This window comes from Sebastes fasciatus, chromosome 6 (genome assembly GCF_043250625.1).
Source record: "Sebastes fasciatus isolate fSebFas1 chromosome 6, fSebFas1.pri, whole genome shotgun sequence".
Classification (NCBI taxonomy): Eukaryota; Metazoa; Chordata; class Actinopteri; order Perciformes; family Sebastidae; genus Sebastes; species Sebastes fasciatus.
This window is the reverse complement of record NC_133800.1, coordinates 25,613,569-25,630,656: the sequence shown is the minus strand read 5'-3', so window position 1 is coordinate 25,630,656 and position 17,088 is coordinate 25,613,569. Positions and strand designations below refer to the sequence as shown.

Genomic DNA, 17,088 nt, shown 5'->3' with positions numbered 1-17,088 from the left:
TCTACTTGACACATTGGGACAGGAGACATTTAACACTACAGTTTCATGACTACGTTCAAACTGCAGCTGGAAGTTTTCCAGTTCTGACTGTTTTCACTCACAAGTGACACAAATCTGAAGTTTTCAAATAAGAAAAAGCTGCACAGACACATTTTCCAATTTGTGTCTGAGTGCTACAAAGTGAGATACTGAGGCATTTGACAGAAAAGTATAATTTTGGTGTCTTGGCAGATTGGCTGAGCGAGTGTTATTCATACGACAGTGAGATAATTGGGGGATAAAAAGCCAAATAAACGAGCTACTTGGTATTTTTTAAAGATGCCTCAGGAACAAATTAAAGTATTTGGTTATTGTTTATATGTCTATAAATATGAGCTGTGATTCAGAACTGATCTGTGGTCTGCAGTGTGAACGTAAATTGGGTCCGGTGAACTTACTAAGCCAGTCCATGCTGGTACTCGTTTGGGACCGCAAGTCCTCCATTGATATGTGACCCGACAGGCAAGTCACAGAGTTCTCAAGAGGACTGCGAGCTTTTAGTTGCAACCGCAGGTTATGAAACCCGATCCAGGGAAGCAGAAAAAGAGATGGAAGGGAGAGATGACAGACAAGCCCACCGAGCCAAAGCAAGACATTTGTTAGAGGAACAAAATCAAGTGGTTAAAAGATATGTAAAACATGATTTATCTGTATTTTTACAAGCTGTGCAGAGAAGTAGGGTAAGAGGAAGAGTTATTAAATCAGGAGACCATGGGTCATTGGACAGGATTACTTCAACAGGAGTTAAATTGTATTTTAATAAACAGGAGGATGTACTTTATCCTCATTAAGTTGTTATCAATTAATGATTATCAGTGAAGCTCTTTATCTCTCTGCTGTGATGTTGATAAGAGCCTCAGGGTTTCATCAGCTTTTCTTTGATCGAGTCATAAACCGGTTTTATAAATCTGATAGCAGGAGGTAATAAATAACTTCCCTTTCCAAAGACCCATGGCTGGTAACAGAGTAATTACTTTGTCAACACAGTGAAACATCCAGTTGCTCAATGTGATACAATCAAAGCACTCGTTGTACACATTGTTAACGTCAGTTAGACATCAGTGTGCGTTAGGGCTGTCACTTTACTTTAAATCTCACCGCTTTAGAGACTGATTGAATATCCTGCTTGTTGCTGATTAATAAGGTTTGATAAGGTCTCTATTTATAGCTTTGTGCTGCTGTCTGAGCAAAATATTCATTAGTTCATTTCAATTTCATTAACAAAGGATTTTATAACAGAATGAATATCATAAGCAGCATACAGCAGATTTCACACAGCAACTACCATCCTATTAAAATGTACAGTTAAGCCAAATTTCATTACATCCATTGTTTGTTTTTTTAACTTTTTGCATGAATTTGAATTCAGTTCTCTTTGTAGTAATTTGTCTGGGATAACTTTGGGTGAAGCAAAGTGACAGCCCGTCCTGTGTGATTAAAAGAGGGGTTACATTCAAGTGTAAATTAAACATGAATTGTCAGAAATATCAACAAAATTAAAAGTTAATGAAGTGAGAATTATATGAACATTTATCATCATCTTAAGAGACTGCTGTAAATTATAATCACAAGATCTCTATTAGTCATATCCTAGTATCAAATTACTGGGTCAGGTTTATGATCTCCCATAGCCTTGGACTTTTCTCACCGAGTGTCATAAATTCATGCACTGAACTCAATTCTACAGCGTCAAAAATTACAGCGGCATACACCAATTAAAGTTGTATGCATCTGTGAATGCAGTTAGTACAGTAGCCTACAGAAAAGTGTTGTTAGATTGATAACACCAAATGTGTGTGATGAATTAGCATAAGACATCAACAAAGTTTAGTTTCACTAGTTGAATGGTTTAGTGAGCAAGTAGTAGTACTATAGCAGCAGTAATACGAAGGGTTTTTGTGTTAACACCTTCATAATATAGTATAAGGGCCAATATTTCTGATAAGGTGTCCAATAAAACCAATAAGGAGGAGCTGGTACTTGTTTACTAAGTGCTATTAAGTGCCACGTTAGTGGGTTCTTGCAGAGGAGGGCAGCAGTGTGTCCTTTATCGCACACTGTGGCTTTCCTCACTGCCCTCACTACACCCCTCAGGTCCTAACTTGAGGTGACAAAAATCTGTATTAAACCCAGTAATTCAGGTATGTACAGCTAGATCTATTATAGAGCAAAATAACTGATTTATTTTTTTCTTTACATCATTTAAAAAAAGAAGACTGCACCAAACTGGCATCAGTATTACCGTTTTCCTGGTTGGAAAACAGCCTACTTGCACTGGAGACTGTCTTGCCGATGTCAGCCAGAGAGCGCAGGTTGGACTTCTTGGTCTGGTGACGATGTTTCCGTAGCAACGTGTACATCACTTTGTCCTTCAACTCTGGTTTCAGCTGGCCGATCTCTATCTGGTTGTCAGTGATCAACTCTGAAGGTGCAGATATAGAGAGAGAGAGAGAGAGAGAGAGAGAGAGAGAGAGAGAGAGAGAGAGAGAGAGAGAGAGAGAGAGAGAGAGAGAGAGAGAGAGAGAGAGAGAGAGAGAGAGAGAGAGAGAGAGAGAGAGAGAGAGAGAGAGAGAGAGAGAGAGAGAGAGAGAGAGAGAGAGAGAGAGAGAGAGAGAGAGAGAGAGAGAGAGAGAGAGAGAGAGAGAGAGAGAGAGAGAGAGAGAGAGAGAGAGAGAGAGAGAGAGAGAGAGAGAAAGTTCAAGTTCTTTCAGATCATGTTTTCAGTTTGGGTCTATTTCTTCCCTTCATGCATCATTTTACCCAGCAGCCTTAATTTAGTAACAACTAACTGAGTCGACATAAAAAGCCTATTCATTCTCAATTAGTGCCACCCAGACTGTGATGCTCCTGTATGAAAGTCTTCATGGCATAACAGCTCAATCAAAAGGTCTTGCCTATTTTTAAAAAGAAGGTCAGAAGCCTGGATGCTGACAGAGAGCAGCCTCGGGGAGTTTCTCTTCTTGTGGAGGGGCAGTGCCTCTTAATGGCCCATCAGTCAAGTCGGCCGGCCTCAAAGCAAGAGGCCCAGCTCCGCTCGGCCTGTACAGTGCACGCAGCACATTCAATTACTTCACATTAATCACTCCAAGTGGTAACTCTTCCTCCTGCTCCCTCATGCAGACATAAACGTACAGGGTTAGCTGTCCTCAAATTAGAAACTTTTTGTGTGGCCATTTACAAACTATTATTTGAGTCCCCCAGTGTCCTGATATAAAGTACAGTACAGGCTGGACTTGATTTAGAGCTCTGACCCTTTGCTACTCTTAAAGCAAAGAAAAGGAAGGAAGGAACCTCTGAGCCCTGTGTGTGATGTACGGTCATCCATTAACCTGCACGCAACACGACAAAGCAGCTCTGCATATACTGTACATCACAGAGCAGACATGATCAAACTGGCAGATGGGTTCTCTGCTGACCTTCGCCAATGTCATCAGTGAAAAAATAAAAAGACTTGTACACATTAGAAACACATAAAAAAAATACTTTGCATATTTGTAATATTCACTGGAAGTTGAGCGATTATAAAATCTTTCTTAATCGCGATTAATCACACATTTTGTATCTGTTCAAAATGTACCTTAAAGGGAGATTTGTCAAGTATTTAATATTCTTATCAACATGGGAGTGGACAAATATGCTTGCTTTATGCAAATGTATGTATAAATGTATTACTGGAAATGAATTAACAACACAAAACAATGACAAATATTGTCCAGAAACCCTCACAGGTACTGCATTTAGCATAAAAAATATGCTCAAATCATAACATGGCAAACTGCAGCCCAACAGGCAACAACAGCTGTCATTGTGTCAATGTGCTGACTTGGCTATGACTTGCCCCAAACTGCATGTGATTATGATAAAGTGGACATGTCTGTAAAGGGGAGACCTGTGGTTTCCCATAGAACCCATTTTCATTCACATATCTTGAGGTCAGAGGTCTTTATCAAGTATTAAAAACACACTAACTTCATGCATAAGACGACCCAGTCTACACTGTAAAAGATAATGTGCTTCATGAACCCAATAAGTAAGATATTCACTGCATGTCACGATGTCAAAGCACTTCCTGCATTTTACCACAACCTGAACATAATCTGGGTTGCATTGCGTTTCCTCCCAAAAACGAAAATGCATATTAACACTGTATCCGAATGCAATGCAATTCATCTCGTTACAGATATAAGTTGACTAGTGACCTGCAGCCAACTTACCAACAACCTGAGGTAGAGTGGAAGCTTCCAGGTCCAGCATGATGGTGCCTTTCTCTATGCACGTCCTCAGTTCAAACAGGCTATGTAAAGACAGCGTGGCCACGTGGGGTTTACTCCAGCGTTCACCTCCTTTCTCTACCTTCTCCTCAAACTTGATCCACCTGGATGGATGAAACGAGGGGAACTGGATTAAACTGGGAACTCAAGACAGCTACAGGCAATAACAGAACATGAAAACCATTTAAACAGGGTTTGATTTTAATATCTTTTATGCCATAATCTTGTAAGTACTTAGAATATATGGAAGTGCAATTCAATCAAAGAATTATGACCTAACCTACAGATGGTGACAGGATCAGACAACAGCAACATGCAAAGAACTCAATATACAAATATGAATACTAACATAAACTAGATTTTAATTTCTAAACCATAAAAAAGGATCTTATGTCCTTGTATGGAGTTGTGTCACACAAGCAGGATCATTAGAGTTGATGCCAATTTGACCAGGAAACTCACTACCTTCCAAATTAAATATGACTCTACGAATGCAACACACATACTGTATGTGTGTGTCAATTATGTCCATATACAGTGGAGGTTTTGTAGCTGCATCACAAATCTAATAACCATCGTAAAGAAAAAACATCTAAAGATAATCTCTTTTCTCAGTTACACGGAAAAATGCCATGCTGACTGTATGGGAATTCAATTTCTTTTGTTTATGATTAAGCTGAAATGATCAGTTCTTGAATTCAGAAGCGGCGTTATCATTTCTATTTTCTTCTTGTATCTTTTTAATCACCCCGCCTCCCCCCCTCCCTTAGAGTCAGGGAGATGAGAAACTGACCTGGTACTGACAAGCTGTTTCTATAACAGGGTTTTATTTGGACAGTTTTGGCTGCCAAAATTGGACTTGGAGGACAGCCAGCACTTCCCAGCACTACTTGTGAGATCTTTTATTCATTTTGAGTCCACTGAGAGCACTTGGTGAGACTTTGGACCGGGTCTTAATCTCTGCAGTTATTTGCAGAATAATAAGTTTGACATTACAGATGCAGGAATGATTTATTTCACCTTTTGTAAGCAATATGTAAGCATTAAATACACTTTTTGTTGAAGGGTCTGGAACTGTAGTCCTCTTTTAACCCGACTGATCCTCTTGTATTGTATGATTTGTATAAATTTATTGTGGCACTTCAGTTGAAACTCTTGACTTGAGATAATTCTCAATGTATTTTGTTGTGGACCTTTTTCACCATCACTTCTACCTTATTTGATTGAGAAACTGTTTTTGTACTGGTTTTATGTTTTTTCTTTTAGATTGTATTTGTTCTTATTGTGTAAATCGTAGCACTGAAGAATATTGTATATTGAGAAATTGACAGAAAAGTCTACCTTGTAAGGTACAAGGTGTTGTTTTTGATGATTTGGTGGGGTTTTTTCAAATGTTTGACATGACATAATCAGAAACGTAATTCCCAAGTTCTTATTTCATTTGCATTTTGACTGACATGTATTTGGTCAAATCCAGGTTAAACTAAGGTCTAGTAATGCCTCCCAATGGGCGGGTTTCTGCACAACTGTCAAGCTATAGAATCACCTTTTTAATTTTGACTAAATGACTCAGTTAAAGCCCATCTGTGCTCATTCTCCACCAATCTAGTATCAATTTCCTGCGTGCATCAGAAGCTGGATAAATTTATCATCGGAACTTGGCCTTAAAAAGCTTTCCGGAATAAAAGTTTAAAGTATACTAAAATATTTTGACAGCAGAGTTCTTCAGCAGAGTTCCTCCGACAAATCACTCAACCAACAGTGAACTAAAATCTAACTTCTATCTGCAGTACAATTGGTCAGAGGTTACGATAACAGATCAACTCATTTGGAGCCTCAAACAGCAGCCCAGGGATCCAGTTTCCCCCTGAGAGAGCTTCACTCATCCAACGCTAATGATGCATAAACAATCAGCCCATCTCTATCCCATCCCATCCCACTGGTGGGCCACACAGGAGCAACCTGTGAAACACTGTGTGCTCGCTTTTTCAATTCAATGCACACAGCAATGCCTCTGATGTTAGATGAACTGATTTTGGACTGACAACAAGCTGAAGTTTGTGCAGTTATTTGGCTGTGTAGATTTTTCTTTTCACAATCAACTGTGTTGCATGTTTCAAATGATTGAGTGAAAGTCAATGGAGAAGGTTTCTGAACATCATTACAACTGTAGGTGCACATACAGGAACTTTTGAGAGACTTAGGTCCTTACCTGGCCGTCTCCTTCCACTCCATCTCCTGTCCATCCACCGACAGCAGCTCATCCAACTCAGTGAAGAGTTGAGGGGGCGCCGGGCCGTCATCCTCCTCGCCAAGGATGAATCGGATCCTCTCGGCTGCCGGCGAGACTGCGGAGAGAGGAAAAATACTGCGGTTCATAGGCTGGCATTGGTGCCCGTTGGGCAAAGGTTTGGGCACCGGCTTCCCCTCCTCAGCTGGACCCTTCCCGTTGACCTCGGGAGGAGGTGGAGGTGGTGGGATTTTCACCATGACCTCCTCTTCTTCTTTCTCTTCCGTATCCTCTTCCTTTTCCACCTTCTCCTCTTGGTTATTATTGTTGTTGGACATCTTTAAAAACTAGTGACCCCCCCTTTACTCTCCAAATCAGCTGACCCAGGATTTGCTCCTCAGATGGCAGTCGGCGAGCTACACAAGCTCACCAGAGTCCCAAAGCAGCAGCTAGACCCTCATTAAAGTCTCGGGGGGAAGTGACAGCCGCTCTCAGCTGCCCGCTCCAACACTTTGTGGACCAGGTAGGAGGGGGCTGATGGGGTTTTGGGGTCCTCTCAGTGACAGTGTCCCCACAGCAAGCCCCTTCTCCCTCTCTGCCCCCCTTCACTGTTCAAACAGGCCTTCGCCATTGGCCCTCCAGCCTTGGCAAGCTGCCCTGGAGCCCCTCATTAACAATTAGGAAATGGTTCAAAAACTGGCCTATTCTTTCGCACAGGCTTGGCTTCTCATTTGAATATTTAGAGAGCAACACAAACAGAGTTTCAGCAGGATTGATATATGAATTACACTTTTCACTGCTATTCAAACATGCTGTAAATGGTCGACACCATCATAGCTTGTTCCAACAAGTGGAGACAATATTTGAACTTTGAATGGAGAGTCCACAAACAATCACAACTACCCCCTTTCATGAAAGCATGTAGACAACTGTACACAAAGATTATTGTCATCAGCAAACAGCCACACAAGACCAGTGCATGGGGCATCATTAGAGCTACAGCTTGTTTACGGAACAGCTCACATACATAAAACGATGGCATCTCTGCTCGACTCTGCTTACTTAAAAATAGTTTAATGCGCCTTCAACATTGTCCACGTACCTCAATTTAATTTAGAATTGAATTAAGATTCCTTTGACAACAAAATTACAGCTGATATCTTGACTTATCAGCTGGAAAAAAAGTGCAACAAATAACATTAATGAAGGTTTGTCTCCATTTAAATGACCTGGATTGGAGTTGCACCAGTTATTCATAAATCCATCATTGAGTTTGACAGTCTATGACAAGTCCTTCGTAAGTCCTTAGTGACTAAATCTAGTGATTTATAGGGGTGAGGGAAAAATCAATACAGCATAGTATTGCGATATTGTGCTTGTCAATACACGGACGTCAAGCATCGATCTTTTACCTCTACTATTAACATCATTTTTAGCATTTAACAATCCGACAGTCCGCCGGCAGGTCTGGCCCCTATTCTCTCAGAGGTTGTAGCGGACTCAGTCTTAGAGCTAGAGTGAAGCAGCTGGTATCATATGAAATTAGAAAACCTAAGGAATTGATGGTACCAACCATGTCATGTTAGCTTGTCGGGAAAAAATGCTAAATAACGCTCAAAATGTATCTAAAATGTACTAACTCTACAGTAAAGTTAAATTCAATTGCTTTAAATGTTCTGTTATTGGCTAAACCTGCTAGAGTACATTGTATTGCTCTATGTGGAAAATGCCCAATGTGCTGTTTTTACTGCACTTGTACATCCTATCTTTGTGAGGACCACTTTGAGTTGTAGGACTTTTTAGAAAGAGTGGACGTTTTGGTCTCCATGTCTTCAACAGGTTAAGACTTGGTTTTAGGGTTAGAGTTAGAATTAGCTTTGGGTTAAGGGTATCGGCATGTAGTTGTGGTGGTTGAGGTCAGGGTTAAGGAATGCATTTTGTCACTGGGGGTCCTCACAAGTACAGAAGCACAAATGTGTGTGTATGTGTGCGTGTGTGTGTGCGTGTGTGCGTGCGTGAGTGCGTGAGTGCGTGTGTGTACGGGAGTGATCATAACAAAGCTGGCTGATCTGATTACATAACAGCTTGCTAATACTGTGGCACCAGAGAGTTGACTATAGATATTGAATATAACAGTGTTTCCCATTAATTACCTCGATTGTGGTCTAATTTGTCCTGCCACGCTTTCATAATGAACTGAAAATATTTAGCTCTTCTCAACGAGTGAGGTCTGCGCAGTCTGCCCGGGGGATTCAACTCAGCGGGTCAGAGAGACGCCCGCTTAGTGTGGGAGGATCCTCTCCGTTGGCGCTGGCCGGCCCTCGCCGAGCACATTTCTTCCATTGCCGTGCGCCGTGACTGTCTCTAGGTTGGCTTGGAAAGGCCCAGGGTGAAGATGGCTCGCAGCTCTGGCACTCGCCCAGACCTCGCCGCTCCCCTGTGGGGAGGGTCAGGCCCCCTTGTTAACAGTGCGATTGTCAACCAGAGCGGATTGTCTTTAGGTTTACGGCAATGTTGGCAACCCACCCGACCCGTCTTGAAACACGGACCCCGTCGTTAATAATCCAGTGTTGAGTCTTTCCTTTGCAGGTGAAATTTAGACATTTACATTCACACCACACTTAACATTACATCCCCCACCACATTGAGTCATTCATTCATTCAGTCAGTCAGCAGTAAGTAGTTAAACAGTAAATGAGGTGAAGGCCTGCAGTTTCCCCCTATTGTGTCCTCTGCAGCACAATAACTGCAGCAGCAGGTACGAGCCAGACAAGCAGCTGTAAGATTACTAGGTGGAGGATAAACTGTCTGCTGGCACACACACATACACACACACACACATTTCCACAAGCTGCAACTAGCTTAAGTCACTGCAACTTGTTTAATAACACCTTGGGAGGAATAATTTACATGTGCGTTTCACACATTTAGCTGACACTCGTAGCCACAGCAATTTACGTTGATTACAGTAAACAGTTAAAACAAGCTTTAAATACCTATATGGCCAAAATTGCATGCAAACAATAGCAAGCAGTCGGTGCAAGGAGAGTGTCAAAGCCTCAGGGATGGAGACTCGCACGCTGATGTATTCCTTAAATGTGCATACAGTTAAATAAAAAGAAGTAGTAAAGAAATACAGTAAAAGCAGGGCAGCAGGGTGTTTTCATAAAGAGCAGAGTGAAATATTTTATCTTAACAATGCAATTGTAATAAAACAATCCATACAAACTACATTTTCTTTCTTTCTTTCCCATGAAATCAAGGTAAAGACATCCTGCTGAAGGAAACACATTATCTTAGCAAAAAGATAAATAAGAGAATAAAAAGCAGGGCTGTCAAAGTTAACATGATAATATCGCGTTATCACACCACTAATTTCTTTAACGTATTACCGCAACTTGCGATTTTTAGGTTGTATTGGGCTCAGTTTTAAAGCTAGAGTGAAGATGCTGGCATAATATGGAACTACAAAACCTAAAGAATCTCTTGGTACCAACTATGTCATACCAACATGCCGGGAAGGAAGCTAAATAACGCTCCAAACTTAAGCAACATTTTGGTGAGGAAAAACTGACATGGCCATTTTCAAAAGGATCCCTTGACCTCTGACCTCAAGATATGTGAATGAAAATGGGTTCTATGGGTACCCACGAGTCTCCCCTTTACAGACACGCCCACTCTGACAGCTGAGGTTGCCTCTTGGTCTTGAGTTTGCCATGTTATGATTTGAGCATATTTGTTTATGCTAAATGCAGTACCTGTGAGGGTTTCTGGACAATATCTGTCATTGTTTTGTGTTGTTAGTTGATTTCCAATAATACACATATACATACATTTGCATAAAGCAAGCATATTTGTCCATAACAGTATTAAATACTTGGGAAATCTCCCTTTAAGGTACATTTTGATTTTTTTTTTATTAATTTGCGATTAAGCTGCAATTAACTATGGACAAACATGCAATTAAATATTATAATCGATTGACAGCCCTACTAAAAAGCAGAAAATAAAAATGACTTCTCTGATGCTTCTCCTAATACATTGTAGGCATCTAAAACGGTCAAGAGTTAATCCAAGAGAGATTTTCTAATTCTTCATGAGAAGCTAATGCTGCCTATCCTTGCTATCCAGCAAAAAACTCAAGCTGGTAACAAGCACAATGTTGGTGGTGCTAAGAGAGAAAGGTGGGAGGGTGGGTGAGAAGGGTTAGGGGGTTAGGCTCAGTGCAGACTGAAAGCAAAGAGGGGTGAGAGCAAGCACGAAAAGGAGGGATAGAAATGAAAATCCCATCGTTCAAACGCAATTTCAAAGCTCTGTGTGCTCTAGCCAAGAGCCATGGGCATACAAAGAGGACTTTGTCCCAGAAGCAGAGGCTCATGGGATAGGGGATGGAGGAAGAATGCCCGCTGCCCGGCAGAAAGCTTAGTGTGACTGCCACTAAAGGCCTGTTTAGTCCCACTCTTGACATGCATCCTACACAAATACCTTCCATCCCCTCTGACCTTTTTGGAAAAACTCAGCACTGTATAACGCTACATAGGGTCTGATAGCGCGTTCATTGTTTGTGACTGTACATGCAATGATAATGCAACTCAGCATCACTCATTCGAAGCAAAGAGTGGATCAGAGAGAGAGCGAGTACAGGACATGTTTTCCATGCCACAGAGTCGGACGTTCAGTATGCAGGGCAGCTAGCACCACAGGCAGTGGACAGGGATCGGGCTGAATGCAGAGTAACACCCAGAGGCTGATTCATTGAAAGCACAGTATTTATACTCAGGCCATCTAGCTCTGGTATTTTGTTGTGATAGCTGAGGCGGGCCGGTTCTGATGAGAATGTAACAAATACCAGCTGGGGGGGACAACCCCTGAAATGACCTCTGTGTTGTCTGCAGGTAAACTGAATGTACAGCCAAATGTTCTCTGGGCTTTCACTGCAAACAGCCCAATGCAACTCATCACAGCAGGGTCAAGTTTAAGTTTGTCTACAAAAGGGCTTAATGCACCGCTTTGTCCGGGAACACTCAGCAACATTACCAGACTCTGGTGAATCATTTAATCCTCTGGTCATAAAGGTAACCCCATTAAAGTCTTAATTCATCTTCCAACTTATTTTTCCTCTCATATTACGACTTTAAACAACATGGTGCATCTTTGCACCACGGCAAGAGGCACCACTTGGATCTAATGTACGGTATGGAATAAAATTAAAGGCAGCCTATGTAACTTTTGCTGAACAGCAGCCACTGTGGCCACAAGTGGTGATTACAGCATGAATTCCCCAATTTCCCAAGATTGAAATGACACACTCACTTTAATTATGTAAGTTGTACATCTCCTATAAGCTGTTATGTGATATTATGATAACTCTCATCAACATTGGAGTGGGCAAACATGCTTGCTTTATGCAAATGTATGTATATATTTATTATTGGAAATCAATGAACAACACAAAACAATGACAAATATTGTCCAGAAACCCTCACAGGTACTGCATATGCTCAAATCATATCATGGCAAACTGCAGCCCAACAGGCAACAACACCTCTCAGTATGCTGACTTGACTATGACCCAAAACTGCATGTGATTATCATAAAGTGGGCATGTCTGTAAAGGGGAGACTCGTGGGTACCCATAGAATCCATTTTCTTTCACATATCTTGAGGTCAGAGGTCAAGGGACCCCTTTGAGAATGGTCTTGCTAGTTTTTCCTCGCCAAAATTAAGCTTACGTTTGAAGCGTTATTTAGTCTCCTTCGCGACAAGCTAGTATGACGTGGTTGGTGCCAACGGATTTGCCTGCTACAACCTTCGAAAGATCGATTGTGTTAATGTATTATTATCACGTTAATTTGACAGTCCTAGAAATTATATTGATTATCTTTGTCCTATACTCCTAAAGTGTCCTATCTTGGTTGTTTGCAGCAGAAAATATAGCAAAAAGACATGAACACAAGAAGAAAGGGATAAAGAAAGGCTGTGGATGTTTGTGGTTGGGGGATATTGTTGATCCTAGAGTCCATCAGAGAAGATCAAGTCATCATAACAATAACTCACGTCCAGAGAGACACAAAGTCAAACAAAATGATGGCCTTTTAAGTAGTTTATCCAATCAATATCCACAGACCTTTTCTACTGATACAATTTATTTTTCCTATGACACTGAAGAATATCTGTTGCTCTGTAGACAGCCTAGTCTCACAACTCCAGACCTGTTTACAATGTGCAAGCACAGAAGGAGCTTTTACAGAACCTTCCCTCACTTTTGATATGTGAAAAAGATAATAATAATTGTTTGAATTTTCTTACACCAACCAGAATCATCAGGGGAAGGCCAATGATCCTTATATATATATATTATATATACTTTAATTTCTCACTGAAAACTCTGGGATGTCTCTCCAGGTTTGATCCTTCCTCGTTACTCTCAGGGGAAAATATTTGGCACCAAGTGGAGCATATCTAGCATTGTGTAAAAGCTTTGAAAGGGACTAAGTAAATATTTAGGGATGTGACACATATCACTGCTGCCATGTGAAAGCTGGGTAGCTCCAAATGTCAACTTTTCAAAAACCAGAAGAAAAACAGCCAGGCTTCTACCTCGACCTTTGCATTTATTTAATCAATTTTGAAAGTCTTCATTAAATCTCAGGCTTGTACTTTCATTTCTGAAAGAAGCAGGTATCCTTCCAGTGAAGCAAGAACATTAAATCGGAGATGTATTTACAATAAACTGAACACATCACAGCGGTCTCAGCTTGTCTGACTTTGGGAAATTAAACCCATTTTGTATAACAACCAAGTAATCTGTGTAATCCACTTTGAGAGAACATTTGATCCTACTAAAAGGAGAGGGAAAAGCTTTGAAAAAACGAATGGTCCTGCAGTGGACACACATGTAAGCAGGAGGACGTACTTTCAGCCCCTGCAGCGTCCATCTGACCAAACAAGAGGATTTCAGTGCAGACAACAGAGCTGGGCCTTCCCCCATGGGGGCGGTCATGATTCCCAGAGAGAGTTACACGTAGGAGGGCAGTGAATAACAGTAGGACATTAGGTAAACTGCATGCCTGTCAGTTTTTGCATGCCTGACAGATGCCAGTTTTAGTTGTACAAACATTCCTCAAAGTCAGAGCTGCTCTAGAGTCACAAACAGCCAAGAACACAAATAAACAATAATTTCTTTTTTTTTTTACAACTGCAAAAACTCACGATATAATAATTTCAATTTTATTTTTTGATATGACATTCATGATGTTGGAAGGTCAGTAAGCTGGCTCAATAGCTTTCACAGATAGCTAGCTATATGCTAAATATGGTTACTTTGACCCTGAGAGGTCAGTTAGGCCTGCAAGCTAAACAAGATAAGTCATGCAGCCTTCTCTGGCATTCACCGTTACTAGATGTCAAACCAACAGAGCACCTGTGGGAGATTTTGGAACGCCGTCCAAACCATTATCAAAACATCAAGAGAAGGAATATCTTTTGGAATAACAGTGGTCATCACTCCAGTAGAGTCCAGAGACTGCTATGATAAGGAGCACTGAAACTTGTCATAGATTCATTTAAGCTTTATGACAACAGCTTCATTCTCTAACCATTTGTCTGTTGTATCTGAGTTTCAGTCCAAAGTTAATGTATTTACTAAATGCTTTTGCAACAGGTTTTTTAATATTTTGCTCTACTTAATATTCTCTTATGACCAACTCTTCCTACCATAAGGGTAAATTGCAATGGAAATCATCTTTTGCAACCTCCGGGTCTGAAAAGTGAAGCCAATGCAGAAGTGCCTTAAACTTGCATTCTTTCTAATAGCCAGCAGGGGGCGACTCCTCTGGTTGCAAAAAGAAATCTGATTGTATAGAACTCTATGAGAAAATGAGCCTACTTCTCACTTGATTTATTACCTCAGTAAACATTGTAAACATGAGTTTAAGGTCTCAATCGCTAGTTTCAAGTCTTCTTCAATACAGCATGATGTTTATGCTGTATTGAAGAAGACTTGAAACTAGCGATTGGTGAGAGGGACGGTAAATCTGCCACTTGCTAACGTTCTGAAGGAGCATGATGGGAGGGTGGTGTTTGTTTGTTTTCTCCAGAATCGCAGACTCCACTTTTAATGCTTCACATCAAATAGAATATAAAATGTACAAAAGACTGTTTACATACAATACAGTAAATTAACCTATACAATAATAATACCAACTGTACTGCTCTGTATTTGTGTTATTTCGCCTCACTGCACACTTAAATTCCATGACAGATCCTCACGTAATATCCACAGCATTTAGGCTGTTACACCCACACGAACCAGCACAGCGCCACAATGTTGACTGTTAACAAAACGTCAACGCTCACATTCTCCTGCCAACATAGTCGCATTTTCCATGAATGGAGAATTACCGATGTTGCTGTAAACAAACCCAGGTGTGTAGGGTGTCAGGTTTTCATCTGACTTCAGTGAGGAATCAAGGATGCACCAGCACAAAAACCAAAACACAACCCTCAAACACTCCTCGACGACGTTGCCCAGGCCTTGATCCATCTTAGCTGCAAATACAGACAGCAGTTTCAAAAAAGACTAATCTTGTTAAACAAAGTGTGTGCAAATGAACCATAAAGGCCAAAGAGTTACTGCAATGCTGTTTACACACAACAAGTCTGAATATTTACTCCACCTAAACGCAGTCTTCATGGCCCCTCCGGACACGATCCATTAGCTTTGGCGAGTCCAACTGCATCCCTACCAGGTCAGTCTAAATGCTCAATAACTACATATTTTGTTTAAGTGTCAGGGTTAGGTGTTCAAGAGGGAAAAAAGGACATAACAGGGTCAAATCTGTTAGAAAAAGGAAATACAGACAACCACTCTATAACTACCGGCTCTCAGACAGATCAGCCTCTGCAGAACACAAACATATTTCTATGAGCAAAGAGGCTGCACTGAAAACTGCTACATCACCTGTATTCTTTAATATCATTTCTGTATTGCAGTAGTGTTTCTTTAGTGGTTCCCACTCTGGGAGTTGAGTCTCACCAAGAATAAATCAAAGCGGGATAAATCGATGGGGTTGCGAGACCAATGACAAAAAAAGAATAGAAGAAGAATCTCTACTACTCCAACTTTAGCTTTACCGTCTGACCTCTTAAAAACTATGAAGCTGAAACAGTGTGAGAAGTGAACATCACTCCGATTGAACTGCTCGAAGCTCATGGATCATGATAGGTCATTAGTGGGCATTGCTTGGCTTTAAAGGGTCACAGGAACTGTATGTCAGGGCAAGACTAATCCTGAATGTCGTAGGTTCATTAGTGAAAAATGACACTACTAGTTACACTACTCCTCTGCTTCCCATTCCAAAACGCTAGCAACATATCTGAAACACCAACACAACATCAATAATCACGTCTTCAGCCACTGGTGCATCCCAAAGAAGCTCAATACCTCGGACTGTGGTCAGGAAAATACCCCAAAAATCTATAATACTGACCATTTTTTACAAAGAATGCATCATCACATTCTGTTAGTAGAAACAAGCAGATGGGGCGGCTGTAATCTGTTCTCTGATTGTATTTATGTCCTGAAGAAAATCCCCCACATCAAGTGATGTGTACACATCAGACACACACATTCTGGTGTGTTTTGGTCCTGTTGTCACTTCATGTGCACGCAGGCACATGTAAAACAATGACGTCATTGTCTTGAAATGACAGTGGCCTGCCTCATTATTGGATTTGATAGAAAGCAGAGAAGCACAGAAACGTCATTTGAGCAGAGAATTACCCTTCATCCTCTTGTTTTTCTACAAAATGACAATGCTATCAGAAGACCCCTAAAATACTAACTAAAATACAGACATAAATCTGTTGTTCCCAACCTTTTTGGCTTGTGACCCTTTATGTCTATGAGCCCATGTTTATGAACTGTAAGCAGTTCAACCAACACGGGATGTTCCCTTTTCATATTGTTTCATCTGGTCAGCTTTTAGAGTTAAAACGCCCCAGAATTTCACCAGAAAATACCAAGATTTGAGAAGCATCAAGAAAAAAACATAACTCTCAATTAGCAAATATGCTTCCTCATCAATTTTTCTCAATTGTCATCATCTTGCGACCCCTTCAGATTTATTTAAATTGTACTGAATTCACACCATTTTAAAATCAACATGATCTGACACTATAAATCACTGAACATCTACAGGTTTTTGTTAATGTAAATAGGACTTCAGTCTAATGCCGATTCAAACCTTAACTTTAGCAACAGCTGAGAAAAAAATGCTGACATCAGTAAGAGTTGTGCTTACACTAACTCACAGTCACCCAATGTAACCTTCCCTCCTCCTTTTCTTTCTCAAGTTTCCTTCGAACTGGCCGCAGCTCTTTGTCCGAGCATCCGCAGCAGCTGTGCCTGAGGGCATATCGCACTTTACCCTCTTTACGGGACAGAGGAAGCTCCAGTCAACCAAGAACGTGAGCATTAACACATATAGATGCCGACACATCCGCACGCACACTGAGACAGATACACTTATGTCTACAACCAAGGAC

The 17,088-nt window shown here is 40.9% G+C and overlaps 1 protein-coding gene across 7 annotated transcripts in view; it reads right to left on the bottom strand.

Annotated features, from left to right (window-relative positions):
- Positions 1–17,088, bottom strand: part of slc4a4a (solute carrier family 4 member 4a) — a 61,574-nt gene that overhangs the window by 29,733 nt on the left and 14,753 nt on the right. For 3 of the 7 annotated variants that reach the window (XM_074638798.1, XM_074638802.1, XM_074638799.1), the window contains exons 5-7: positions 6,523–6,658; positions 4,254–4,414; positions 2,282–2,461 (exon numbers count right to left, since the gene is read on the bottom strand). In XM_074638798.1, coding sequence (XP_074494899.1) covers positions 2,282–2,461; positions 4,254–4,414; positions 6,523–6,658 — 477 coding nt within the window. Of the gene's footprint in view, positions 1–437; positions 534–2,281; positions 2,462–4,253; positions 4,415–6,522; positions 6,659–17,088 lie in introns of all 7 variants that reach the window. The other 4 variants (XM_074638796.1, XM_074638797.1, XM_074638800.1 and 1 more) reach the window with 2 other exon arrangements.